This window comes from Suricata suricatta, chromosome 15 (assembly GCF_006229205.1).
Source record: "Suricata suricatta isolate VVHF042 chromosome 15, meerkat_22Aug2017_6uvM2_HiC, whole genome shotgun sequence".
Classification (NCBI taxonomy): domain Eukaryota; kingdom Metazoa; phylum Chordata; class Mammalia; order Carnivora; family Herpestidae; genus Suricata; species Suricata suricatta.
The window spans coordinates 42,316,222-42,338,757 of record NC_043714.1 but is presented as its reverse complement, the minus strand read 5'-3'; the positions used below and the strand labels follow the sequence as shown (position 1 = coordinate 42,338,757).

Here is a 22,536-nt window from a genome sequence, read left to right as displayed (position 1 = left end):
ATCTGATTAGCTTTTGCATTGGTTTTACTTTTCTTCTTATTAACCCCTTTTATTTCTATTACATTCAGAGAAGTAAAGTTGGGAAATAGCTTACATTGAAAAGGAGAAAATATTCAGAGAAGTCTGAAAAAAATGGAGAAAGAGAAAGAAAGTGAAGAGATCAATTAATGTAACCTTCTAAAAAACTTACCCGATTTCCCCAATGAAAATAAAACTAAACAGTCTTTTGGAGCTCAGCTTCTGATTCAGATTCACAAAGGAACACTGAAGCTCAAAGCTCGTAGAGGGCAGGATGTGCATTGGCTTCATAGGTCCCAGTCATACTCTAAATGAAATAAATACTCCAGGTCCCAATCATTCTCTAGATGGAATACCCCCAGGCTGCTAAATGGAACACTCGACATCTTACCTGCTTGTTCCATCAAGTGTGTCTAAAAGCAGTTGTGGCCTACTCTTCTAGGAGTGAGTGGTGGAACCTGGTCCAAAGTAAAATGGAGAAATAAGGACTGGTGTTGAAGAGTGAAAGTGGTGTAAGGCTTCTCCAATAACATACCACCGTCACTCAAGTCCTGCCTTTGGCTTCTTAGGTTTACACACAGCATGGCCTATGACTAAGAACTCTCTTCCTAAATTCACTCCTTCATTAATAAACAGTTTGTATCTGTTATGACGTAGGCCCTAGGAGTTAAGTGCTGGGTATACTGTATTGAACTAACTTTGGGGTCCAGTTTACAGGCTAGTGAGAGAGATGTGTAGACTGAAAAGTACATACATAGTGCGCAAAAGCATATCACGTAGTGATACATGGGTATCATGGGAGCACTAAGAAAAAAACATCAGCCAAGATCAAGGAAAAGCTCTCCAGAGGTGTGCTTCTATAGCTGAACTTTAAGGAGGGAGTTGAAGGGGCAGTTGGGCAAGGGCTGGGTTCGAGGCAATGAGTAGGCATTCAGATGATGTGCTTGAAGGCCCAAGGATAGAAATAGCTTCTTTGGAGAAGTTCAAGTAATCCTTTAACACAAAAACAAATGGTAAGAATGAAAAATAAAGGAATAGTGGGGAAAACAGTTAAACAGGCAGGCAGAGGCTCTATCTTGAAGAACTTTATGTGCTGAATTTGAACTTTATCCTGAAAGCTATGGGAAGCTCTTAAAATATTTCAAATGGGAAATGATAAAAATTTCATTTTAGGAAAAAAATCACTTTGATGGCAATGTTGAGGACACAAAGGAGGGTTGGATAGATTGTAGAGAAACCAGTTAGAAGACTATTGCAGTAATAGCTGATAGATGTGATGAGAGTCTGAATTTAGATAGTGATAATGGCTGTAAAACGAAGTTGAGGGAGGATAGGGGGAGGCGGAGGGAACAACATAAGAGATAATAAAGGGACCTGAGAGAATGTGATGACTATATTGAGTGTGAGGGATGAATGAAATGAGGAATAAAGATTCCCAGGCTTCTAGGTTAGGTATCTAGAGACTTGATAGTGCCACCTACTGAAACAAAAGCCAGGACTGGAACAGAAAGATGATGTGATCAGTTTGGGGGCATGTTGATTTCGTGTCTGAGACACCCAGGTAGAGGTGTCAGATGAATGGGTATCCGGGCCTGGAGTTATGTAAAGATTTAGGTCACCAGCATAAGAATAGTAGCTGAAGCTTTGGGTTTAGTGAAGTCACTCAAGAAAGTGCTTAGTTCAAAAACAAATTTAGGAAACACTATTAAGCAGGCTATCAGAGGAAAAGAAAACCTTGAAAGATACTAAGAAGGAATGGCCAGACAAGGTAGAAGGAAAACATAACAATAAGCATTATTTTGAGGGTACCTATTATGATCTAGTCGATGGCCTGAAATCTTTATATACAGTATTTCATTGAATCCTTACAGCAACCCCAAAGGTAGATCTTTTCAAATAGATAAGCTCAAGTGCTGAGAAGTTAAATAACTTGGCTAGAGTATGTGTAGCCTCTGAAGTCATATGAAACTTAGATTGAAATCCCACCTCTCAATAGCTATGGGATATGTGCTGATACATAATCTCTCTGACTCTCAATTTCCTCATTCACAAAGTAGAACTAAAATAGAACCTACCTCGGAGGATTATTGTGAAGATTAGATGAGATAGCATATGTAAAATGCCTGGCACAGAATGAGTACTTGATACCTGATAGTTATCATCATTATAAATAACTATAAGCACATATCACTATGTTAACTTGATTGGCTATCGTGTCTTTAGTTCTCTGGCACAAACCTGTACTCCAAATTCTCACCTAAGGTCCATAGTGCACAGCTGAGTTCTGGTAAGCTTTTACTAAAAATGTGGGCATAGCCAGATGGGAATGAACACAGAAAGTGACAGAAAGCTAGATAAAGTGGAAGTATATCATTTAATTTTAGGACCTCCTACCGAGTTAGCACCTTCCTGCCTAACTCCTTGGAGAAGTCCTCTTTCCCAAACCACCAGGAAACATTGTTAAATAGTCAATGTACATCAAAGTCCACTAAGAGTGTGATCCCACACGGCATCAAGAGTTCTCATTGCCAAGACCCACTTTCTAAGAGACCCTGTTACCTATCTGAGGAACTGCCCATTCCAGATAATTCATATGGGGGATGCCGCTTTCTTTAGAGTCGGCATGCCTATCTCTAGGAGTATAGCCTTACACTATGGCCTCAACAGTAGAGCCTCACTAGAACACAGCAAAATAAGCCCAACATTCATATAAAAGTTACACTGTTTTTCATAATTCTTAGAAAAGATGAGACTTCTTATATGAACTCTTCTTAATCTTTTGTGACTGTTAGGCCATCTTCTACTCAAAAGTCACTCTGAAAAGGCAATCTGGATAAAGCCAGAAATTTACTATAATCCAAATACAACAAAAAGACATATAGCAAAGGGGACCTACCAGACTGAAAGAGAAAGGTTTTGTCAGAATAAATGAGAAAGAACCACAAATTTATGTTTTCAAAATTAAAAGATGTAAGCAGATATAGAAATGAATAAATTATTGGTTAGTGTTCACTCATGTGTTTTTAATCCTGTAATATGATTAGGTATTTCAAAGTATGGAGACTTTTGATCACAGCTTTAGTACAATTCATAATGGCAGTTCTTTTTATTTGTTTCTTCACACTTGTTTCAAGGAATGTTAAAGACATATTCTGCCCTAGGGCTCCAGTTGGTTTACCTCTAAGGTGAGGATCCCATGCAGATTTTTTGAGGGCTATGCACGGATAGAGCGGATAGAGCGTTAGTAAGCAAAAGATTCCAAGTTGTGACCCTATTTGCCAATTTTAAAAGCCATAGCCGTTAACCATTTTTATGGTAATAGTTACCTGTGAAACTTAGAAAAAGCTGAAATGTATTTCATTGGCCCACAGCATTCATTGTTCAGGGGAAATTATCCTCTTTAGGTTAAGATTTTTAATGCCATCTGTCAAGACAGCAGTACATATCCCCAAAACAAGAGCAAAAAAAGAGAGTTGTGGTTACGCCACGTGGGAAATGCTGTTTTAAACTTGGGTAATTAGGTCTCTTTACTACTGGGTTTGTCAGAGATGTTTACTGTTAATGTGCTTTGTAAAGTTTTAGATGTATTTGACTACTAAATCCTTTTGCTCTCAGAGACTTTTGTGTCACAGATCATCCTGTGAAGAAAACTACCATTTGCAATTACCACCTGACCATTACTGGGATAGTATACTTTCAGGGGAGAAAGTCATTTGAATGTTCTTTCATCACATTCACCTTCACCAATGAGTCTTCCTTATCCCTTCTGTTCCTCCTTCACTGACAAGGGAACCTTCTGCATATTGCCACAGAAGTCAACACATATCTGGATCATAACATATTTATTTATTTGTTTGTTTTTCTTTTTTTTATTTTCTCTTACAACAGATTAATACAGTGCCTAACACATGAAGATACTCAAATATTTGTTGAATAGCTATCAAATGAGTGAGAAGTACTGAGAAAAAAGATAAATACAATCAGAACAATTTCTTTGTTGCAGATATGCCTTAGGGTTCCTTATAGGACTCCATTGTAGAAAGATAAAAAGGACTCTCCCCACCACCCCCAGCATTGACACACCCACTGGGCAAACACCTATTCCATATTCTTTTGTCCAGGCAACCTTAATCATTACCAAGAGCTCCTGTGAGTGGAACCATAGCTATATAATTCTATTGGATTGTTTCCATAAGGTTTTAGCTCAAGAAAGAAAACATGACTAGAGAAAGGAATCCTTAATTACATCTTAAAAATATGATCAAAAGCAACATTTAAGAAAAGTGTTTCCAGGGGAAAGCTAAGGATGACACCCGGTTTTATAGGAATTCATTTCCCCAAACCTCAGAACATGTGATCAAAGCTGATATACATTATCTCAGGCTTGGTACCAGGGTGATTCATTTCTTTTCTTTTTTTTTTTTCTTACTTTTTTTTGAAGTTTTTATTCAGATGAATAAGTAGATGAGGAAAAGCCAAACCTGGGCCAGCCAGGTGTAGACTCTGAGAGTCCTGCCTGCTGCCTGATCTGTAGTAATATCCCCTCCCTCCTTTTTTAATGAAGAAGCTGTGGCCTTTGGCACCTTGAAATAACTATCATGCAATTCAGGTCCTTTTGAATCAAGATAGGAATAAGAGCATGTTAAATAATAGCATGTTAAAACTTGCAAGAGGAGGACAATGAAACCTCCTCATTAAATGTGGAGGAGGTTGCAAACAGATTAGTTTTTAGGCAAATCAGTGTGATACAAGTCCTCCTGACAACCTGTGTGCTCAGTGCTGGGATCATTCAGTTGATCTGGGCCAGGGATTTAAAAGATTCAGACCTAGTAAGGCTTCTGCTCTAACCAGTTAACCCTCCTTCCTACCATACCACCAGAGGAGGAAATAAAAAAATGAAGTTTTTAATTCCTTCTCCCTCCTCCCGTAAGTTGTGCTAACACTGATTCATTGATAATTGTTAGCACATCTTCAAGGAAGACTGAAAATTTCCTAAATTCACTGGCATTTTTTGGATGTGAATAATGAAAAATTTTTAGTGTAGAATCGGAATAAAGAAATAAGAAGCAGCGTATTTGCCTGAGGACCTGATAGCATGGTGACAATTCTAAACATCTTAACAAAGTTCAACTCAAACATCTCATCTGTTTATGTAAGAAGAATTCTCTTCCCCATCCCCCAAGTTTACAGCTTAGAGAAAGTAGAGGGCAGGCCTAGGACCAATTATTGGAAGGTGCAGCTAGGTAGGTTTTGATTAAGCATAAGACTTTTATAACATTCAGAGTTAACAATGCAACCTACGGCTTCACAAAGGAGTGAGCGAGCGCTCCTCCAGTTAATACTATATGAAAGATGGACAAAGACATTTCTAAAGTTCCTTCCAAACCAAAGGCACTGCTGTTCTTGAAGCATAATGAAGACCACACCTTTGAAAATATGCTAGCTGTCCTGACTAGCAAACTAGTGTCCCACCAGTTCTGGTTCTTACCTTCTTTGATAAGTCATGTTTCCGTCTTCATTGGTTCTGAGAACCTGAGAGGGAGGTGAAGCTGAAATGTAGGAAAAACATAATACCTCCTGAGCAACTAAAACATCTTGAACTCATACATATTAACTGTTGGATATTTTGACAGAAAATTTAAAAGTTGCTCTCTGTTTCCAAAAGGAGGAACCATGTTGGAATACCAGAGCTGTGAGAATCCCTATTATGAAAAGAAACCTGATTGGGAATCATCATATTACTTCACAAAACTAATTTTCAGCCTTAGCCTTATTAAGTCTTCCAAGAAGGGCCTAAAAAATAAATTTTATTCTGATGTTTTCCAGCCCTTTAACTTTAAATTGGCTCCTATTTTAAGCATAGGTTAAATTCTTTGAGTATTTAAACCCTCTACTGATATATATGGCTTTATCAATTGTACTTTAGCTCTTCTTTTTTTTTTTTTAACATTTACCGGATACCTATTTTATGCCAGACACTATGCTAGAAGCTTTCACCTAATTTGTCTTTGGGTAAATAGCTCTAGGACAGTGAGTTAGCAAAGAAGTTTACATTATCAGTTTATAGGAAGACTTCAGAGAATTTGTAAAGCTAAAAAGAGCATGTAATAGTAATTATAATAATAAATACCTAGGGCCCATAATAATAAATAAATTATAATAATAATAAGTAAGTATCTTCCAAAACACTTTCAAGGAAATTTCTTATTAGTTTTTTTCTCCAATTCACTGTTTTCTGTTTTTATTTTACAATAGCTTAATTGAGATATAATTCATATTATATCTTATTCTTACTCATATAAATAGTAAGAAATAAACTTGATGCTAAAGAAAAAAAGTCTTAGCTTTATTTATTTTTTTTAATATTTTATTTTTAAAGCAATCTCTACACCCAGTGTAGGGCTCGAACTTACAACCCCAAGATCAGGAGTCTCATGCTCCACTGACTGAGCCAGCCAGGTGCCCCCAAAAAGTCTTAACTTTAAAACAAATAAGCAAAATAAATAAATAAAACAAATAAGCTGTATCTTACTGATATTTAAGAGTCTGTATCTTACTGATATTTAACTTTTAACTATGTGAGATAGGTTGTAAAGAAGAAAATATTCTGAGGCAAAGTTAAAACGACAGAGGTTAAGGAGAGAATAAAGGCATCTGAAAAATCATGTAAGAGAAACATTGATACAAGTTGTGTGTGTGTGTGTGTGTGTGTGTGTGTGTGTGTGTATACATATCACATAGATATATTTTGAGACAAATTTAGACTTTTGAGGCAATGTTAGAAAGAGAAACATTGGTGATATAAGTGTGCGTGTGTGTATGTGTGTGTGTGTGTGTGTGTATGTGTGTGTATATATATATATATCACACAGAAAATATTTTGAGGCAAAGTGAGAAAGACAAAGATTAAGGAGAGGATAAAGGCATCTGAAAAACAAGAAGAGAAACATTGATGATATAAGTGTGTGTGTATACACATCAGGGGAGTGCTGGGCAACAAGGGAGTATGAAGCCTGGAAAGTAAGTTTAGTTTGGTGAATATCAACAAGGCTGATCAGGGCTTTTGAGAGAGGATGGGAAAGATTAAGAGACTAGCCAAGTTAATTTGGAAACAAGCCAGGTCCACATGTAATAAGCTAAAGAATTGTCTAAGAGCAAGGTAATTTAAGAAGGTGGTCAAAGAAGGCTTACTGCACAAGAAGCAAAGATAAATCAAAATAGACTGGTATCCAAAGTTTAACTTAAGGGAAAAAATAACTTGTATAGATTCTTGTGGTATATTTAAAAAAGACAAATGGCAGCTACCCTATTAATCAAAGATTCATGCTACATTTCTGCATTCTGTGTTTTGATTCCAATCTGAAGTGAATGATTCACCAAAAAAACCACAATGAAAAAAAGGTTGCTAGTTCAACAGATACTAAATAATTTATTTTTAAAGATAAATATAATTATACGATCCAGTTAAAATAATGCTTTTTAAAAATCCCATGTGAAGAAGAAATATGGTATTGTATTTGAACTTAAAATATGACCTCTTAAATTTTACCAAGTGTTCCAAGCATAAATGTAGCTAGAATTAGTGTAATGATGATCCTATTATTTGGTATTCACTTTAAATGTTAGAAAACTTAAAAATCCCCAGTGGATTTTTCACATCAGAATTTATTTCCCCTAGTATTCTTTACAAAATGAAGTTGTTGTTTTTACTCAAAGTGCATTTAAGTCACAATATAAATTAATTCATGCCACTTTACTATAATTAGAGCATAACTGATTAACCAAATGGTTACTATTACTGCTACTACTACTACTGCTACTACTACTACTACTACTACTACTACTACTACTACATGTAGTGGAAATTTTCAAAGCTGCTTTGTTTTTTACCATTTTGTACTACCAATATCACATATTTTCACTTTTCGACCAAATTACTCTTTTTATGTCATTTATTCCAAATAATAACAAAAGCTGATTGGATCAGAGTGTATACATGGGCAAGTTAGTCATAAGTGAGATTTCACAAATTGCCAAAATGCTGTTCATTTGTTAATATTTAAAAATTATTATTAGCAGCTATAAGTTATGCACATTTGTGTTCTCTGTATACTCTTAGTAAAAAGAGAAATTAAAAACTCTACTCTTCAAATACTTTGAAATTTTTAAAATACCTAAATAATATGAAAATAAACCAACATTTCTTACTTTTTTTTTTTGAATCACAGATGTCTTTGAAAATTTGATGAAAGCTACAGCTTCCTCTTCCCAGGAAAAATACCCCAACAATGTGTATATGCACATGAAATTTGGCTTAGAATTTCACAAAATTTATGGACTCTCTGAGGTCTGCCTATGGACCCACTAGAAGTCCATGAACCCTGGGTTAAGAACCTCTGCAATAAACCCACACTTGGCTTTGGCAAGATGGAAAACTTACCATTAGAAAGTATGACTGTTTAAGTGTTCATTCTTTAGGGGCATGTATCTGAAAGGAATGATATTAAAAAAAAAAAAACCCTCCCTAAAAAACTTTGGCTCAGATCCCTCCTGTTTAGCCTTAAAATGAGGACCAATTTCCTTTGGGTCAAACCCCAAACTCTTAGTGTCTTGACTTTCTAAATGCTTGACAACTATAGACACTTTAATGAAATCCAAATGGATGAAATTCAACACTTCATTCTGATGCTCTTTACAGATGTTCTTAATAAGGATACTGAAGAAGTCTTTAGAAGCCTAGCTTCACACATCAGCCAAGGGAAGAAAGAATTCATTGGAAAATGAAGATAATAAGTAATTCTGGAGTGTTCCTGTGCCAGTCAATATCAAGCACTTACAACATAAACCTATAATCAGCTTTGTAGGGTAGCATGTAGTGCACAGAGGTAAAGTCTGTTGATAGATTCCTGAGTAGCAATAGTGTTAGACCATACTACCTTCTGATGTTGAATATTTAAATTCTGCTCAGAATACTTTTCCCATAAAGGCTTTATTTCTACAAGTGACAGCTTCTTAAAAAAAAAAAAAATATATATATAGAAAGAAGCTGAAACAAACCCTTTTGCCTATCATACTATTAAAACAATTTTTTAATAGCAATGAAGACAGAAATTTTATAAATGCTAGGATTTTATAAGTAGAATGAATATCATCACACTGTGTAGGTAAATTAGGTCACCATAATCATTCTGTTCTTCTGATCCTTTTGTTTGCCAACAGCGGATAAAAGCTCACCTGAAATTTGTCTTCAAAGCTCTGAATAGGATAGTTGCAGTCTGGGAAATTACTTTCTGGAACATTCTTTGAGACCATCTGGAGAGAAGGGTTCGCACACTTAGACACAAAAGCTTACATTAAACATTTTTATCAATGAATTTGCAACTTTGAAGGTGAAAAAATACTGTTTGTCTGACAAGATATTAGTGTTATGGGCTCTTTTCTTAAAATTTTCAAGAGTAGTATTGGCTTTACAGGAATGTGTGGAAGTAAGGCACAGTAACCTGAAAAGAAAGATCAGAAAGAAAGGTACTCAAGATTTTGCATTAGATTAGTCAGGCTTGTGAATTCTGATTCAGAACCTGTCACTTTTATTTCCTATAGAGCCTTAGGCAATTTACTTCACTCCAAGACTACTCCCCCGTTCATCTCTTTCTTCACCCATGAAATGAAGATTATGCTGACCTACCTAATGAGAAAGTTGTGTAAATTTCATGTTGTATTCAAAATATTCCAATAATTTAAAAACGTAGTCACTTAAATTTTAGCATTTGATAAATTTATAACTTTTTATCTTATATCTCAAAGTAGAGATGGCTACAAAACAAGTGAGACATTGTCCATATGTTTGTGACTAACACCATCAATAATTAGATTAACATTAAGTTAGGAAGAAACCAGTGGGAAATATAAGTATTTGGGAAGACAGGGAAGGAATGCAAGGCTCTAGAACTGGACTGAACCTCAGGAAAATCACTTAACTTTTCTTCACCTCGATGGCCCCATTTTCAAATATAGTTCTTACCAATATGTTTTTGAGTATTTGCATTTTAAATATGTGGCCTCTTTCCAGTAGAATGTAAGCTCCAAGGGTATAGAGAATGTGGCTTTCTGGTATACCAGTATATCTCTAGCATCACAGAGTGGCTGCTCATTAAATATCAATATTAGATAGTTCCTAAAGTCCTGTTCAGCTCTAAAATCAGATTCTTTTAAAAATTTAATTTAGGGGCACCTGGGTCACTCAGTCAGGTAAGCTTCCAACTTCAGTTCAAGTTATCTCACAGTCCATGGGTTCGAGCCCTGCGTCGAACTTTGTGCTAACAGCTGGGAGCCTGGAGCCTGCTTCAGATTCTGTGTCTCCTTCTCTTTCTGCCCCTCCTCAGCTCATACTCTGTGTCTCTCAAAATAAAATAAAGACATTAAAAAAAATTTAATTTGATTTGATTTGATTTTTAAGTAATCTCTGTACCCAACATGGGGCTTAAACTCATGACCCCAAGATCAAGAGTCAAATGTTCTACTGACTGAGCCAGCAAGGCACCTGGCTCAGATTCTTCTTTGAAAAAAAAGGCTTATTGTGAAAATTTCCAAGCATATAGAAAAGTATGGAAACTAACACAACAAGCTCATACACATTATCACTCAGTTTTCTGAAGTCTTAACTATTTCAATATTTGCTTCAGATGTTTTTAAGCAATAAAATATAAATACAATTGAGTCCCCTTTCAGTGTGTATCATCTTCAATTTCTTTTGTCTTTCTCCTCAATTAACCAATATCCAGAATTTAGTGTTTATTATTTACAAGAACATTTTATACATTTACTCTATTTATATAAACTATATATCATGCCTTCAGACTTTACATGAATGAGATATACCTGTCATTCAGCAACCTGCTTTTTTGGTTTAAGTTATTGCCTTTCTTTTTTTCTTTTTTCTTTTGACCGGGGCAGGAAGTAAAGTGTTAATCAAGTTGACAAGAGCATCATCTTTCTATTTCTAACTGTTTCTATCTCTAAACCCATAGACATGGGGAGAAAAAACCTTATAAAAGTCAAAAAGATTAACATAAATTAAGGAACCTTCATATGGATCTAGATCAGAACCAGATAAAAACATGGACATGTCCTATTATCACAGTATGATATTTACAACACAGCACTGCCGATAAGTGATGTTGCAAAAACATACTGCCTCATGGTAAACATTGCAGAGGACTATGAGTGGGTCCCACTGAGCTTATAACTATGGCCCGGTGCACAAGTGAAATAATTTTTAGGATAAGGAAATACTGACTTTTTAGACCATAGCAAAATAATGGGAAATATTCATTTCTGGCCCATGGTACCAGTTGAACTATTGTTTTAATACTGGCCTTAAAGAGACAAAATATCTATTAGTTTAACTTTATGTTCCAAATACTCAATCTTTTGCAATTTATGTAGCCTTGAATTTCAGATGATCTATTTGGAAAGCTGAGTTGTGGGAACAACTTGTCTTTACTATTAAGCAGCTACTATATTTCAGTAGATATTTCCTCATTCCATAAATATTAAAATACAATAAAGAATATGAGAGTATTTGTATTATCTACTTAATGTAGTTTCTTTTTCCTAGATTAATTTTTTTGTTTAGATAAGAGACCTAGGGCAAGAACAGTACAGTTTCACTGGGAAGTTTACCTTGGTAAAAAGACAGGAGCTATTACATTCTATCTTGTCAATGATCCATGGATAATGGGTCACCAGGGGATTTAAGAACTGTATCTTTCAGTTCTTGCCAGGGAGGTATCTCAGTGTGCACTGATGTGAACCATAATATGACACACCTTTAAGAATCTTCAAAACCCTCAGGCACTCTCTCAGCTGCTGTCATGAAGATAGGGGGCTAAAGGTTGTCAGTTAAGAATAGTATTTTGTAAATAATTTCAGTAACAGAATGGTTTTCCTATTTCTTACGTTAAATTCTAATGAAGAGATTTGAACCTCAGGTTTAGAAGTCTTTAGACTTTTTTTCCATCACCTTAGAGGAATATCTATTTATACTGATATTGAAAAACAAAAGACCCAATAGATATATTGTCTTATTGTCAAGTGTGTGTGTTCGGAGAAGTTGCAAAATACTATACTTCTATAATCCTATTTATTTACCCTTGTATTTGTATTTATCCTATATATTTACCTTTGTATACTTAAAACCATACCCACACACAGCGAAATATCCAGAAAGACAGACCAAAAATGTTAGTAGTGGCTACCTCTGGGGAATGAAACTAATAGGGTCATTAGTGGGGGTGAGGAAATAAGAGACTTTTACTTTATAGACTTCTAGATGGTTTGAATTTTTTCTTACAATAAGCATGATTGTTTTTTATCAGCTGAAAATGAGAAATACATTTCCTTTTCAGTTTAAAAACTTTACTGTTAATCAACAGTCATCCAAAGAGCCTCTAAAATTTCAGAAATTTTAGAAAGACATGATATGACAGTTTCAAGTAGAAATGAACTTGTAAACCTGCATTTATTTTTACTGAGTTAATGACATATTTTATGAAAGAGAAGTGATATGATTTCTTGGTATTTTCTAGCTTTTGTGAAGTGAACAATATTTATCTAATAATACATTCATGCTTACCTCGATGAGACCCATAAATCTTACAAGGTAGAGAAGACCTTATTACGTAGTGCAAACTCATATTTTACAGGAGAGAAACTGAGCCTCAAAAGGGTTAAATGTTTTGTCCATAAACAATTCCAGAGCTTAAAAAGAATTCAATCCATCTTTTTTTTTAATGTTTATTTTGAGAGAAGAGAGAGCACATGAGTGGGGGAGGGACAGAGAGAGGAGAGAGAGAATCCCAAGCAGGGTCCAGGGTTAGCACAGAGCCTGATGCAGGGCTAGATCCCATAACCACGAAATTATGACCTGAGCCAATATCGAGAGTAGGATGCTTAACTGACTGAGCCACCCAGATGCCCCTAAATCCATCTTATGACTTCCTGTCCATGGCTTTTTCCATCACAAAATATAGTCACCTACTCTTAAATTTTCTTGTAATAATAAAATAATCTAAAAAACAATTTTTAGGTTGTGCGCGTGCACACATGCGCGCGCACACACCTCAATACATAAAGCATTACTCATAGCAAGTTAATGTTCTCTATTCAGATGCCATAGGAAGTCATTTGGTGACAATAGTTTGATCTACAAAGAAAAAAGAGAATTATTTTTACCTCTGTGTGATTTTCTCATCATAATAGATTATTATATTCTTTTTATTCTCTTACCACTTTAAATTAGCAAATGGGTTAAGAGAACAAAAAATAGCAAAGAAATAAAATACCAAAGCCAAAGATGTCTATTAGTGTGAAAAAGAAAAATCTAATTTGGAGACAGCAACAAGAGAAAAGAAAAGTACATAGAAAGACCATAGAAGAGTAATAAGAATAAAGGCAGAGGAAAATTTCACCACTTCAAGGACATGAGTAAATAAGTAAAGAAAAGTGGGTTGAAATTTGTTTTATGTTTATTACAGTAGGCTCATAGTAAATGGCTGATGGATAAGATAAAGGGAATGAGGGTGTCAAAGGCTAATGCAGACATTCTCAGTCTGTAATATACATAAGAACTACCTGGAGTGTTTGTTTAAAATACAGAGTTCTGAGTCTTTATCACCAGGAATTCCAAGTCACATACTGAATTAGGGAGAGCCCAGATATAAGTACGCTGGATAGGTCTGATGATCACACCTGGAGGAACACTGAGCTAGAATTACTGAAGCTCTTAAAAGGTAGAAAACAAAGAACCAGTATACAGAAACACAGAAAAGAGAAAAGATAGGAAAAAGAAATTTGAATAGAAATCAAGGAAGAAAGAAAGGAACTAGAAAGATGTAATGAAATTAAAGGAATGGTTTAGAAGAAGCAAGAGAGTATAGGTGGGTTTGTGTGACAAAAGACAGGCAAAGGCTGGTCAGAGGCAATAAAGTAAGATAAAGAAAATATTGAGGAAACTAAGGCTTTATCTTGAACTTTTAAAATAATGTTTATTATATTTTCCTTTATAAAAGTAACACATTCTTATTGTGGGAGAGTTGAAAATAAGAAAAGAAGAGGGCACCTGGATGGTTCAGTAGGTTAAGCTTCTGACTTTGGCCTCTCAGGATCTTAGGGTTTGTGAGTTTGAGCCTAACAGCCAGCTCTGCGCTGATAGCTCAGAGCCCGGATGGAATCTACTTCGGACTCTGTGTCTCCATGTCTCTCTGCCCCTCCCCCTCTCAAAAATAAACATAAAAAACTATTAAATAAAAATTTTTAAAAAAGAGAAGAAAAACACATATTTAGCTTGTGATTCATGAATAACTGCTATTAACATTTTGGTATATTTTTCTTCTAGTCTATTTCTGCTTAGTTTTTTTCAAGGTCTTATTTGTTTATATAGTTTGGGTAATATTGTATATGCCATTAAATATCTTGATATTATAACATAAGCATCTCCTAACATAAGGTTATTAACAGAAACTTCATTTTTAATATCTGCTTAATATTCACAACACTCAGTCTTCCTTTCTTCCTTGCTAACAGAAATCAGGGTTGTTTTTTTTCTTCTTCAGGTAATCAAGGGTTTCAGGGAAGGCTAGTTTCATTTCTATGCTTAGAAGATGAGTTTTATTTAGTCTAAGTCCATTATGGGATAATTCTATTTTCCTTGTCAGTGATTGGCTAAGAATTGCTTAATTCTGACCATTAAGATATATGGGCAAGTCTACAGGTTGGATTTATGCAGAAATTCTTAATTCTTAAACAGTGATACAGGAAGAAATAAATTCTTTTTCTGCCTGTGAAATGTGTGTGAAAAGAAAACACTAGAACTGGTGGTTGGAGCTGTTGCAACCATCTTGTAGCCATGAAGGGAGCCAGTCTACACAATAAGGATGGAACAAAAAAAAAGTAAGAAGAACTGGGCTCTGGATGATCTTGTCAGTCCAATTAATTATGCATCTCTGGATCCTACCTTTAGCCCTCTTTTTATGTCAGAAAATAAATCCCCTATTGTTTAAGCCCCTTTTAGTCAGGTTTCCTGTTTGCAGTAGAAAGCTATACCTAATAGTATAATATATACCTAGTATAATGCCATACATAACAGATACAGCATTATAATTTACCCAACCATTTCTTCTTACAGGCTATTTGGGTTACTTATAGTTTTTCACTCTCATTTTTTGCCTTGGATAGTTATATAGAAAAAGTTATATAGCTTAGATGATAATGGAATTTGTGTTGGAGGGGAAAACAAGCAATAAAGAAACAGGAATGAACTTGAAATATCTCAGGTCATCAAAGCTGAATCACTCTGAATCTCCACTCCCTTTATTGCTCACTGCTGTCAGCAGAGGTGGTTATCAGTGGAAAGTTACATTTCAGAAGGGAAAATTGGGAAATACATTCTCAGTATAACACATCTAATAAACGTGAACACAAATAATCCTTTAAAATACAAAACTTATTTCTGTTTACAGTGTGTTATATGGTTTCATCAACTTTTCCTCCTTCTTTATTTTAATAATATTAAAGTTACTCTGTGAAGAGGAAAGGTAGCCCATTATGCCATGGTAATACCCTTCTTGTAGTAAAATTTGCTGTAGATTTTATTCTGTGTTCAATCCAAATGCATGTAGTCTATTATGTTGGTAATATTCAAGAACTAATGTTTCCCAAGTACCTTCCAGGGGTAGGCTGCTCCTCTAGAATCAAAAGTTGGGCAAGGGCACCTCACTGAACATGATTCAAGTGAAGAGATTCAAGTGTCTATGCTAACATGTGACAAATGAATGGGAGAAGAAACTCCCAGTATATGCTTCTGATTTCATCATTAGTAGTAATTAGGCTTACTTATAATTTGAAATTTTAGATTTGTTTGCTTTTTAAATGTTTAGTTGCCTCAGAGTTAAACTTTTGAAAGTTTCCTCACATAAAAGAAGGATGTGCCTGTGCAAAATAGAATTTTAACTACTGCACTTATAAAGCACTAGGACAACAATGACCTACATTTCAATATTAGCATCAGTCACGTACCTAACACACATTCATAATTTTAAATTGAGAATTGATTGTAATATAATTAATTTTAGATATTTTTAAAATACCACACATGGATTGCAAAATAAGATTAAAGTCACAGCTGAACACTTAACTGTTGTTCATGCAGTTCTTCAGCACTGTGGTTATGACTCGTGATATTTCCCATTCCTGGTCTCTGGCCAGGAGTATTGATTCATGAGTTGACTATGGTAGAGGGTGTAAGGAAAACACAGGCTAATCTAAAACTCAAATAATGACTCTTCCCTAAACCAAAAAAAAAAAAAAACAAAAAAAAAACCCACACCAAAACTCAGATTAATTTCATAAGCTATAAGACATCATTTTCCTTATGATGTCTCATAAGTTTTTCTCACATAAGATTCATTTCCTGCATACTTGGACATTATAAAGAAGAAAACAAAACTCTGAATTTGGAGAGGAAAGAACCCACTGTTCAAAAGTTCCCCTGAGATCATGAGGTGTGGAAAGAGAATGCCATGAGGCTAGATCCCTTTCTGAGTCCAGATGGATGCTGGTTTCAAGAGTACAGATTGAAGGAAGGGAGTTATTAAATTAAGCCTTATTATAGATTTTTAAATTATCTAAGTAGTCAAGATCCTAAAATGTGACTTGTTTTTTTTAATTTTTTAATGTTTTATTTATTTTTGTTATAGAGAGAGACAGAGCATGAGAGCAGGAGGGGCAGAGAGAGAAGGAGACACAGAACTGGCAGCAGGCTCCAGGCTCTGAGCTAGCTGTCAGCCCAGAACCCAATGCAGGGCCTGAACCCACAAATGTGAGATCTGACCTGAGCCAAAGTCGGAGGCTTAACCAACTGAGCCACCCAGGCACTCTTAAAATGTGATTTGTTAAATTAATGACTACATAAATAAACCAACATTAACTTTTGAGATAGTGTGTATCTGGGAAGAGGAACTGCTTTCTCCATTTTCTCTAATGTTTCCTCATTCCCTTCTGATTCCCATTTTCCTGATTCCCATTTTAACTGAAATAAATGCAGAGGAACCATATTCCTATCTAAATATCCTTGTAACAGAGACTTCAAGGATATGCCTGAGCTTGATAGCGAGCAAGGGTCATTCGTTGATAATTGGACTGAACCCTGTGCAATGGAATTCTGACGCTTATAGTTGGATGGGGTGGGTGGGGAAGCAAGACTGAGGACATGGAAAATGCCTGCAGGATTAGGGGAGCTCTAGGGACAGTCAATGTGTAACCCTGCCCTTAAGTATTCAAATCATCTGTGCCAAGGTAGGCAGGATCTTGAGAGTAGAGGTAGGGAGGTCACTGAGTTAATTCTGTACAAACACAAGAAAACAAACAAGAGTTTCAGTCTTCTAAACACCACACACACATGCACCCTCACACTCTATCCCTGCCCCCTCTCCTCAATGAAGGCTTGAGCCCATCCCATGTTGGGAAATGAATTTGTGTAAGCATTAGACACACAGGCTTGGTGAGTGGACACTTTGTTGGAGAGAATTCATCTCTCATGAGAAGCATAAGTGACTTCCAGCCAGCTCCCTTTAGAACAGAGTAAGCATTGATTCTGGAACACTTTCGAAACCTCTTTGTAAGTTGTGTTGAACAAGGCACTGGCAAAAATTTTGGAATCTAGTCCTCAAATCCCTATGTACCCTTCTGGGAGATTCTACAGTACAAACACAGGATTTGATGCCTAGTTCCTACAGATGAAACATGCCATCTAATACAAACATGAAAATGAAAATATCTAAGACTACCTAACTTACCCTAGTGTTCAGTATTAAAGTCTGTGAGTACCTTCTGGGCTACTGGGCTACTGGGCCATGGGGTTCCTCTGATGATCACTTCTTAAGTTCAATTATTTCCCTTTAAGTCTCTGCAGTACTCAGTACTATAGTTTATCTGTATCCAAAACCTTCCACCCCAATCCTATACATGTTTTCATGATAGTAGTGTCACATTCCCCAGGAATTATCTGGGAAAGGTTGAAATGCCTCATAAGATTATGACATACTTCCCATGAGCTTCATACAGAGTACCTATACTTCTGGCATTTTCCCAGGGATAAAATACCATCCAGTGATGAAAACTTTGCAAGTGACCTAACTTGAGTTGGCTTTGCAGAGAAATCTGAACCTTCTAAAAGAAAACATCTCTACCCTAGGAAAACAGTATTTTCATAGTTAAATAGTTTCTCCTTTCTCCTATTGTCCCCATCTTCTGAAGGTTGTATCTTCCTGACTCTTCTATTGGAGGACTATTTGACTTTCCTGAACCAGGATAAAGTCTCTGTCTATAGTGTTAAATCATAGTGTTCAAAGTCTAATGGTAAGAGAAGTCCATCATAAACTTTGACATTAGGTCAAGGACTTTTCCCCTCTTGTGCTTTCAGGTGGGTCAGTCGTGGAGTTGCACGTTATTAATAATGACCATTATATTGTTTTTATCAGAAGGAATAATACACAAAGAATTAGAATAAACAAAAGAGGCTAAAACCTCAGGGTATCAATTTTAATATCTTTGAAAAACAAAAATTCCAAATCAAATCATCCAATTAAAAAATGCCATAATACAGAAAGGGAAGAGCTGACGTTTCAGTAAGAGAATTGTGAGAAGTCTTATTTTAAAAGCCTAGGGATAAAGAATACCCTCAATGTTGAGTATTTTAGAGGCATCCTACTCTCCCAGAACCCAGAGGAAGAACAGAAGTTAAATAGCAAGCCACTTTTGCAGGAGTGTTGAAACAAACAAGGAAAAGTTTTATTTTGAAAATACACTCTTTAAAGATAAATTTGGCTTCCATTTTCTGTATCTAGGTGCATCCAACAAGATACAAAAACGAACAAAACAAAACAACAAAACGGAGACCCACGACAGTATGTACAGAGCTCTAAAATGAGCTGTGAATATCTACAAGAAACTAGCATATACTCTTTGTGAAGGGATGTACTTGTGTGGGTTTCTACAGTCCTCAGTCCTCGAGAAGAAGAGTGTAACTCCTGGGAGCTGCAGGTGCGGCTACAGCAAGGGGAGAGCTGGGGTCAGTGAGGGGTTGGGAGTGCGACCCTTGGGTGGGAGGCGTGGAGAGGTGGCTGGGGAGGGGAGCAGCGGCGGCACGGGACACATCCTGGGCTTCTCTAGAAGTCCTGCCGCGGGGTGTGAGTCAGGCTGTGCCGCCGCAGATCACAGTTTCGCCTGAACACTTTGCCGCACCGCTCGCAGCTGTAGGGCTTGATGTCTGTATGGGTGAGAAGGTGAGTTTTCAGATTACTTCTCTGATTAAAGGTTCTTCCACATGTGGGACATTTGTGTGGAGATTCCTGTTCAGATGTGAAGCAAGCAAAGGATTAATCCTTCACACCACCACCGCACCCTTCTCAATAGTTTGTCTTATCGGTATCACAAGCGTTAACCTAACACGAGTACGACAACAAAAGAGGGGACTTGCACGAACAAATCTGGCTCCTAATCCTCCAATCATGAACACACACGCGCAGGCACACACAGAGGCCCGATTACACTGATAACTGCCGGTGACCACCGCGGTGGGCTTTGTGATTTCCAGCTCTTTACATTTCATCACCGTGTCACAGGCAGGAAAAGGAGGAAGGAAAAACGCTAATCCTCTCTTAAGGAACGACATTCTCCCGGGTAATAAGGTTCCTCTTTGCTGGAAAATTAAACTATTCCTCAATGTTCTGAAAACTACAAATTATGAGGCCCCTGGGAGAGAGAGCATATGGGATTTCACCATGCCTCCATTATCAAAATTACCTTTATTTCCTCCCAAACACGAAAGTTTTAAATGCAGGGCAGATCAGATGGGGGGGGGGGGATTCTAAAGTTAGGACTTAGAAAAACGAGAATGCCCTTTTCTTTAAGAAAAATATAATGTTTTATGGTAGGTAAGATTAATTTTTTTTGCATAAAAAAGTTGAGTGTTGCTTTCCCCACTTCGAAAAGTAAATCTAAACAGAGCCTTTTAAGAGAAAAAGACTGCCATTGAACACCTTTGTGAGCAAAAACGATAAAACCGAAACCAGTCACTGTTTTTAAACAAGAAAACAAACTTACCTGCATATGTAAAGTTTTGTGAACAGCTAGGGTTCTAGACTGACAAAATCCTTTCCCACACTCCTGACATTTGAAAGGTTTTTCTTTGGAATGGATATACCTGAAAATCAATATACGGTTTCATTGAAATGGTTTTACACCAGGATCAGGACTTTCTTTTGACAGTTACTCAAAACGAAGTCGTGAAAGGGCAAAGGAAACGGGATTCCCATTATTTACATTTATAGATTGTATTTTTTTTTTCCCCTGTGTAGTTCTGTTTATGGTTAACCTCAACTAACAGATTCTTAAAAACATTCACCGGACGCTGGCTTTATCTACACTTGATCGCCCTCTCTGGCGTATTCTGGAGCTCAAAATTGTGCCGAATGAGTCCTTGGTCTTTACGGTTTTCTCTGGGATTTAAACTGGCCAAATGAGGATGTTAGGCAAGGCCGAATTTAGGGGAACCGATTTTAGCGAATCCATAAACAGCCTCAGAGGATCCTAACAGAAGTCCCAGTGCTGTTGAACTACAAGCAGAGTCCAAGAAAAGAAATTCCCACTCCCACTCCTTGGAAGCTTTTGTCCGATGAAAATACTTACATTATAGTATTTCTTCAGTTGCCACTTACTAATGCAGAGTTTAAGGTCGTGGGAGGTGGCGGGGTGGGGACCTGTTTCTAAATTCAGTGATCTCAAGACGACCCCCCCCCCAATAAAAGAAAGGTCGCCTTGGCAGGCTCTGGAGCGCACCTGGGGGTGGGGAGATAGGGAAGGGAGGGAACCCAGTAGAGGTGGTCCGAGTAGATTTCTAGAAATGGTCTGACAGCAGCTCTAAGAAGGTCTTTGGGGTCCTTCGCCTTTACTTGCCCACCCCATCCCCCATTGGCGACCCGGAGGAAACTGGGAAACGGATACCAAGACCAACCCACCAGATGGTAGCTGCCAAGACTGAGGAAAGGCCCTCCTGCATCCCAAACAAGGAAGCAGCCGGAGACAGCGGAGACGGCGGAGGAGAAAGGTAAATGTTGGGGGTTAGCTGTAGCTGGCCAGGGAGGGCCTCTGGGAATATATTCTGGTTTAGAGGGGATTTGGATGACACTTGGACTGTCTATCAGGATTCGGTATTCTGGACCAGGTCGACTTCCCTTCCCCGGCCAACCTCTTATCCCACATCACCTGTGATCCCGCAGATGATCTTGCCGCCGGAAGGCCTTGTGGCAGATGTCACACGTATATGGCCTCTCGTCCGTGTGGGTCCTCTCGTGGATCAGCAAGTTGTAGGATTTGGTAAAGTGTCTGCCGCAAAACTTGCAGATAAACTCTTTTTTCGTTTTGGAGGGCAACCTCCCTCTGGAGGGCTTTCTGTCCGGAGTCAATTTACTGAGCCCCGACATGGGGCTACCTAGCCCCGGGCTCAGCTTGGTCAGGTCTCCCATCTTAGGGGGGTCCTCTTGCGTGGCGGCCACGGCCAAGTTGGCAAAGTCAAAACGGGGTCGGTCCTTGTGCAGGGCTGGGAGGACGTGGGCAATGGCTCCCTGCTTGGGGTGGAAGAGGTGGGTGGTAAAGGGCAGAGCCGGGAAGGGGAAGCGCGCGTCCACGAGGCCCTGCGCCGCCGCCATCTCGGTGATGGTGGAGCGGGTGATCTCGTGCACGTTGGGGTACCCCAGCGTCCAGTGGTTCATGTGCATGGTCTGCACGGCGCTGAGACCGTACAAGCCCTGCAGGTGGTCCACCGCGGCGGGGAAGGTGTTCACGGCCTGCAGGAAGGAGTAATTGGTGAGCTGCAGCGACGGGTGGAGCGGGATGGGCGCCGGCAGGGCCTTGCTCCCCATTTTCCCGGGTGCTGAGGGGCGGAGGGAGCCGCCCCTTTCTTCCAGGACTCGGAGGCAGGTGGGCGTGGGGCTCCGGCGAGAACCCAGAAAGACAACGGCACGCAGAGAAAACCCTAAAAATGACAGGGGAAGAGAGGGGGAGAGTTGTGACTATTATCCTAGCCGGCTCGGCTTGCCCTTTGGCGCCGGCTACCACACCTTCCTTCAAAGTCTTCCTCCGCACTTCCAGGGCCCCCAGAAGGAGTGGTGAGGGATCCCCATGGCGCTGGCCTCGCGGGTCCGAACCGTGCTCAGCCCTGGAACCAGGGACTCAGGCAGAGCAGGAAGTGGCCTTCCGGCAGGAAGGTGGGGTGGCGGGCACGCACTGAGCCGAAGACCCAGGGCCCGGGAGAAAGGAAGGCGGTGCTTCTGCAGAGGCAGCACCCAGTTCAACCCACCCAGCCTGCTCAGTCCGGCGGAGCCCCGGCAACCGCGACGGCCCGCGACGCCAGCACCCGCAGGCCCGGGGCCCAGCCTCGGTCGCCGCGGCGCCTCCGAGCTC

The 22,536-nt window shown here is 38.3% G+C and overlaps 1 protein-coding gene across 3 annotated transcripts in view; it reads right to left on the bottom strand.

Annotated features, from left to right (window-relative positions):
• Positions 1 to 18,601: 18,601 nt before the first annotated feature.
• Positions 18,602 to 22,536, bottom strand: part of OSR2 (odd-skipped related transciption factor 2) — a 7,634-nt gene continuing 3,699 nt past the window's right edge. Inside the window, exons 2-4 of one of the 3 annotated variants that reach the window (XM_029923557.1) lie at positions 21,340 to 22,108; positions 20,179 to 20,278; positions 18,602 to 19,424 (exon numbers count right to left, since the gene is read on the bottom strand). In XM_029923557.1, the coding sequence (XP_029779417.1) occupies positions 19,242 to 19,424; positions 20,179 to 20,278; positions 21,340 to 21,995 (939 nt within the window). In that variant the 5' untranslated portion in view covers positions 21,996 to 22,108 and the 3' untranslated portion in view covers positions 18,602 to 19,241. Of the gene's footprint in view, positions 19,425 to 20,178; positions 20,279 to 21,339; positions 22,196 to 22,536 lie in introns of those variants that run through there. The other 2 variants (XM_029923559.1, XM_029923558.1) reach the window with 2 other exon arrangements.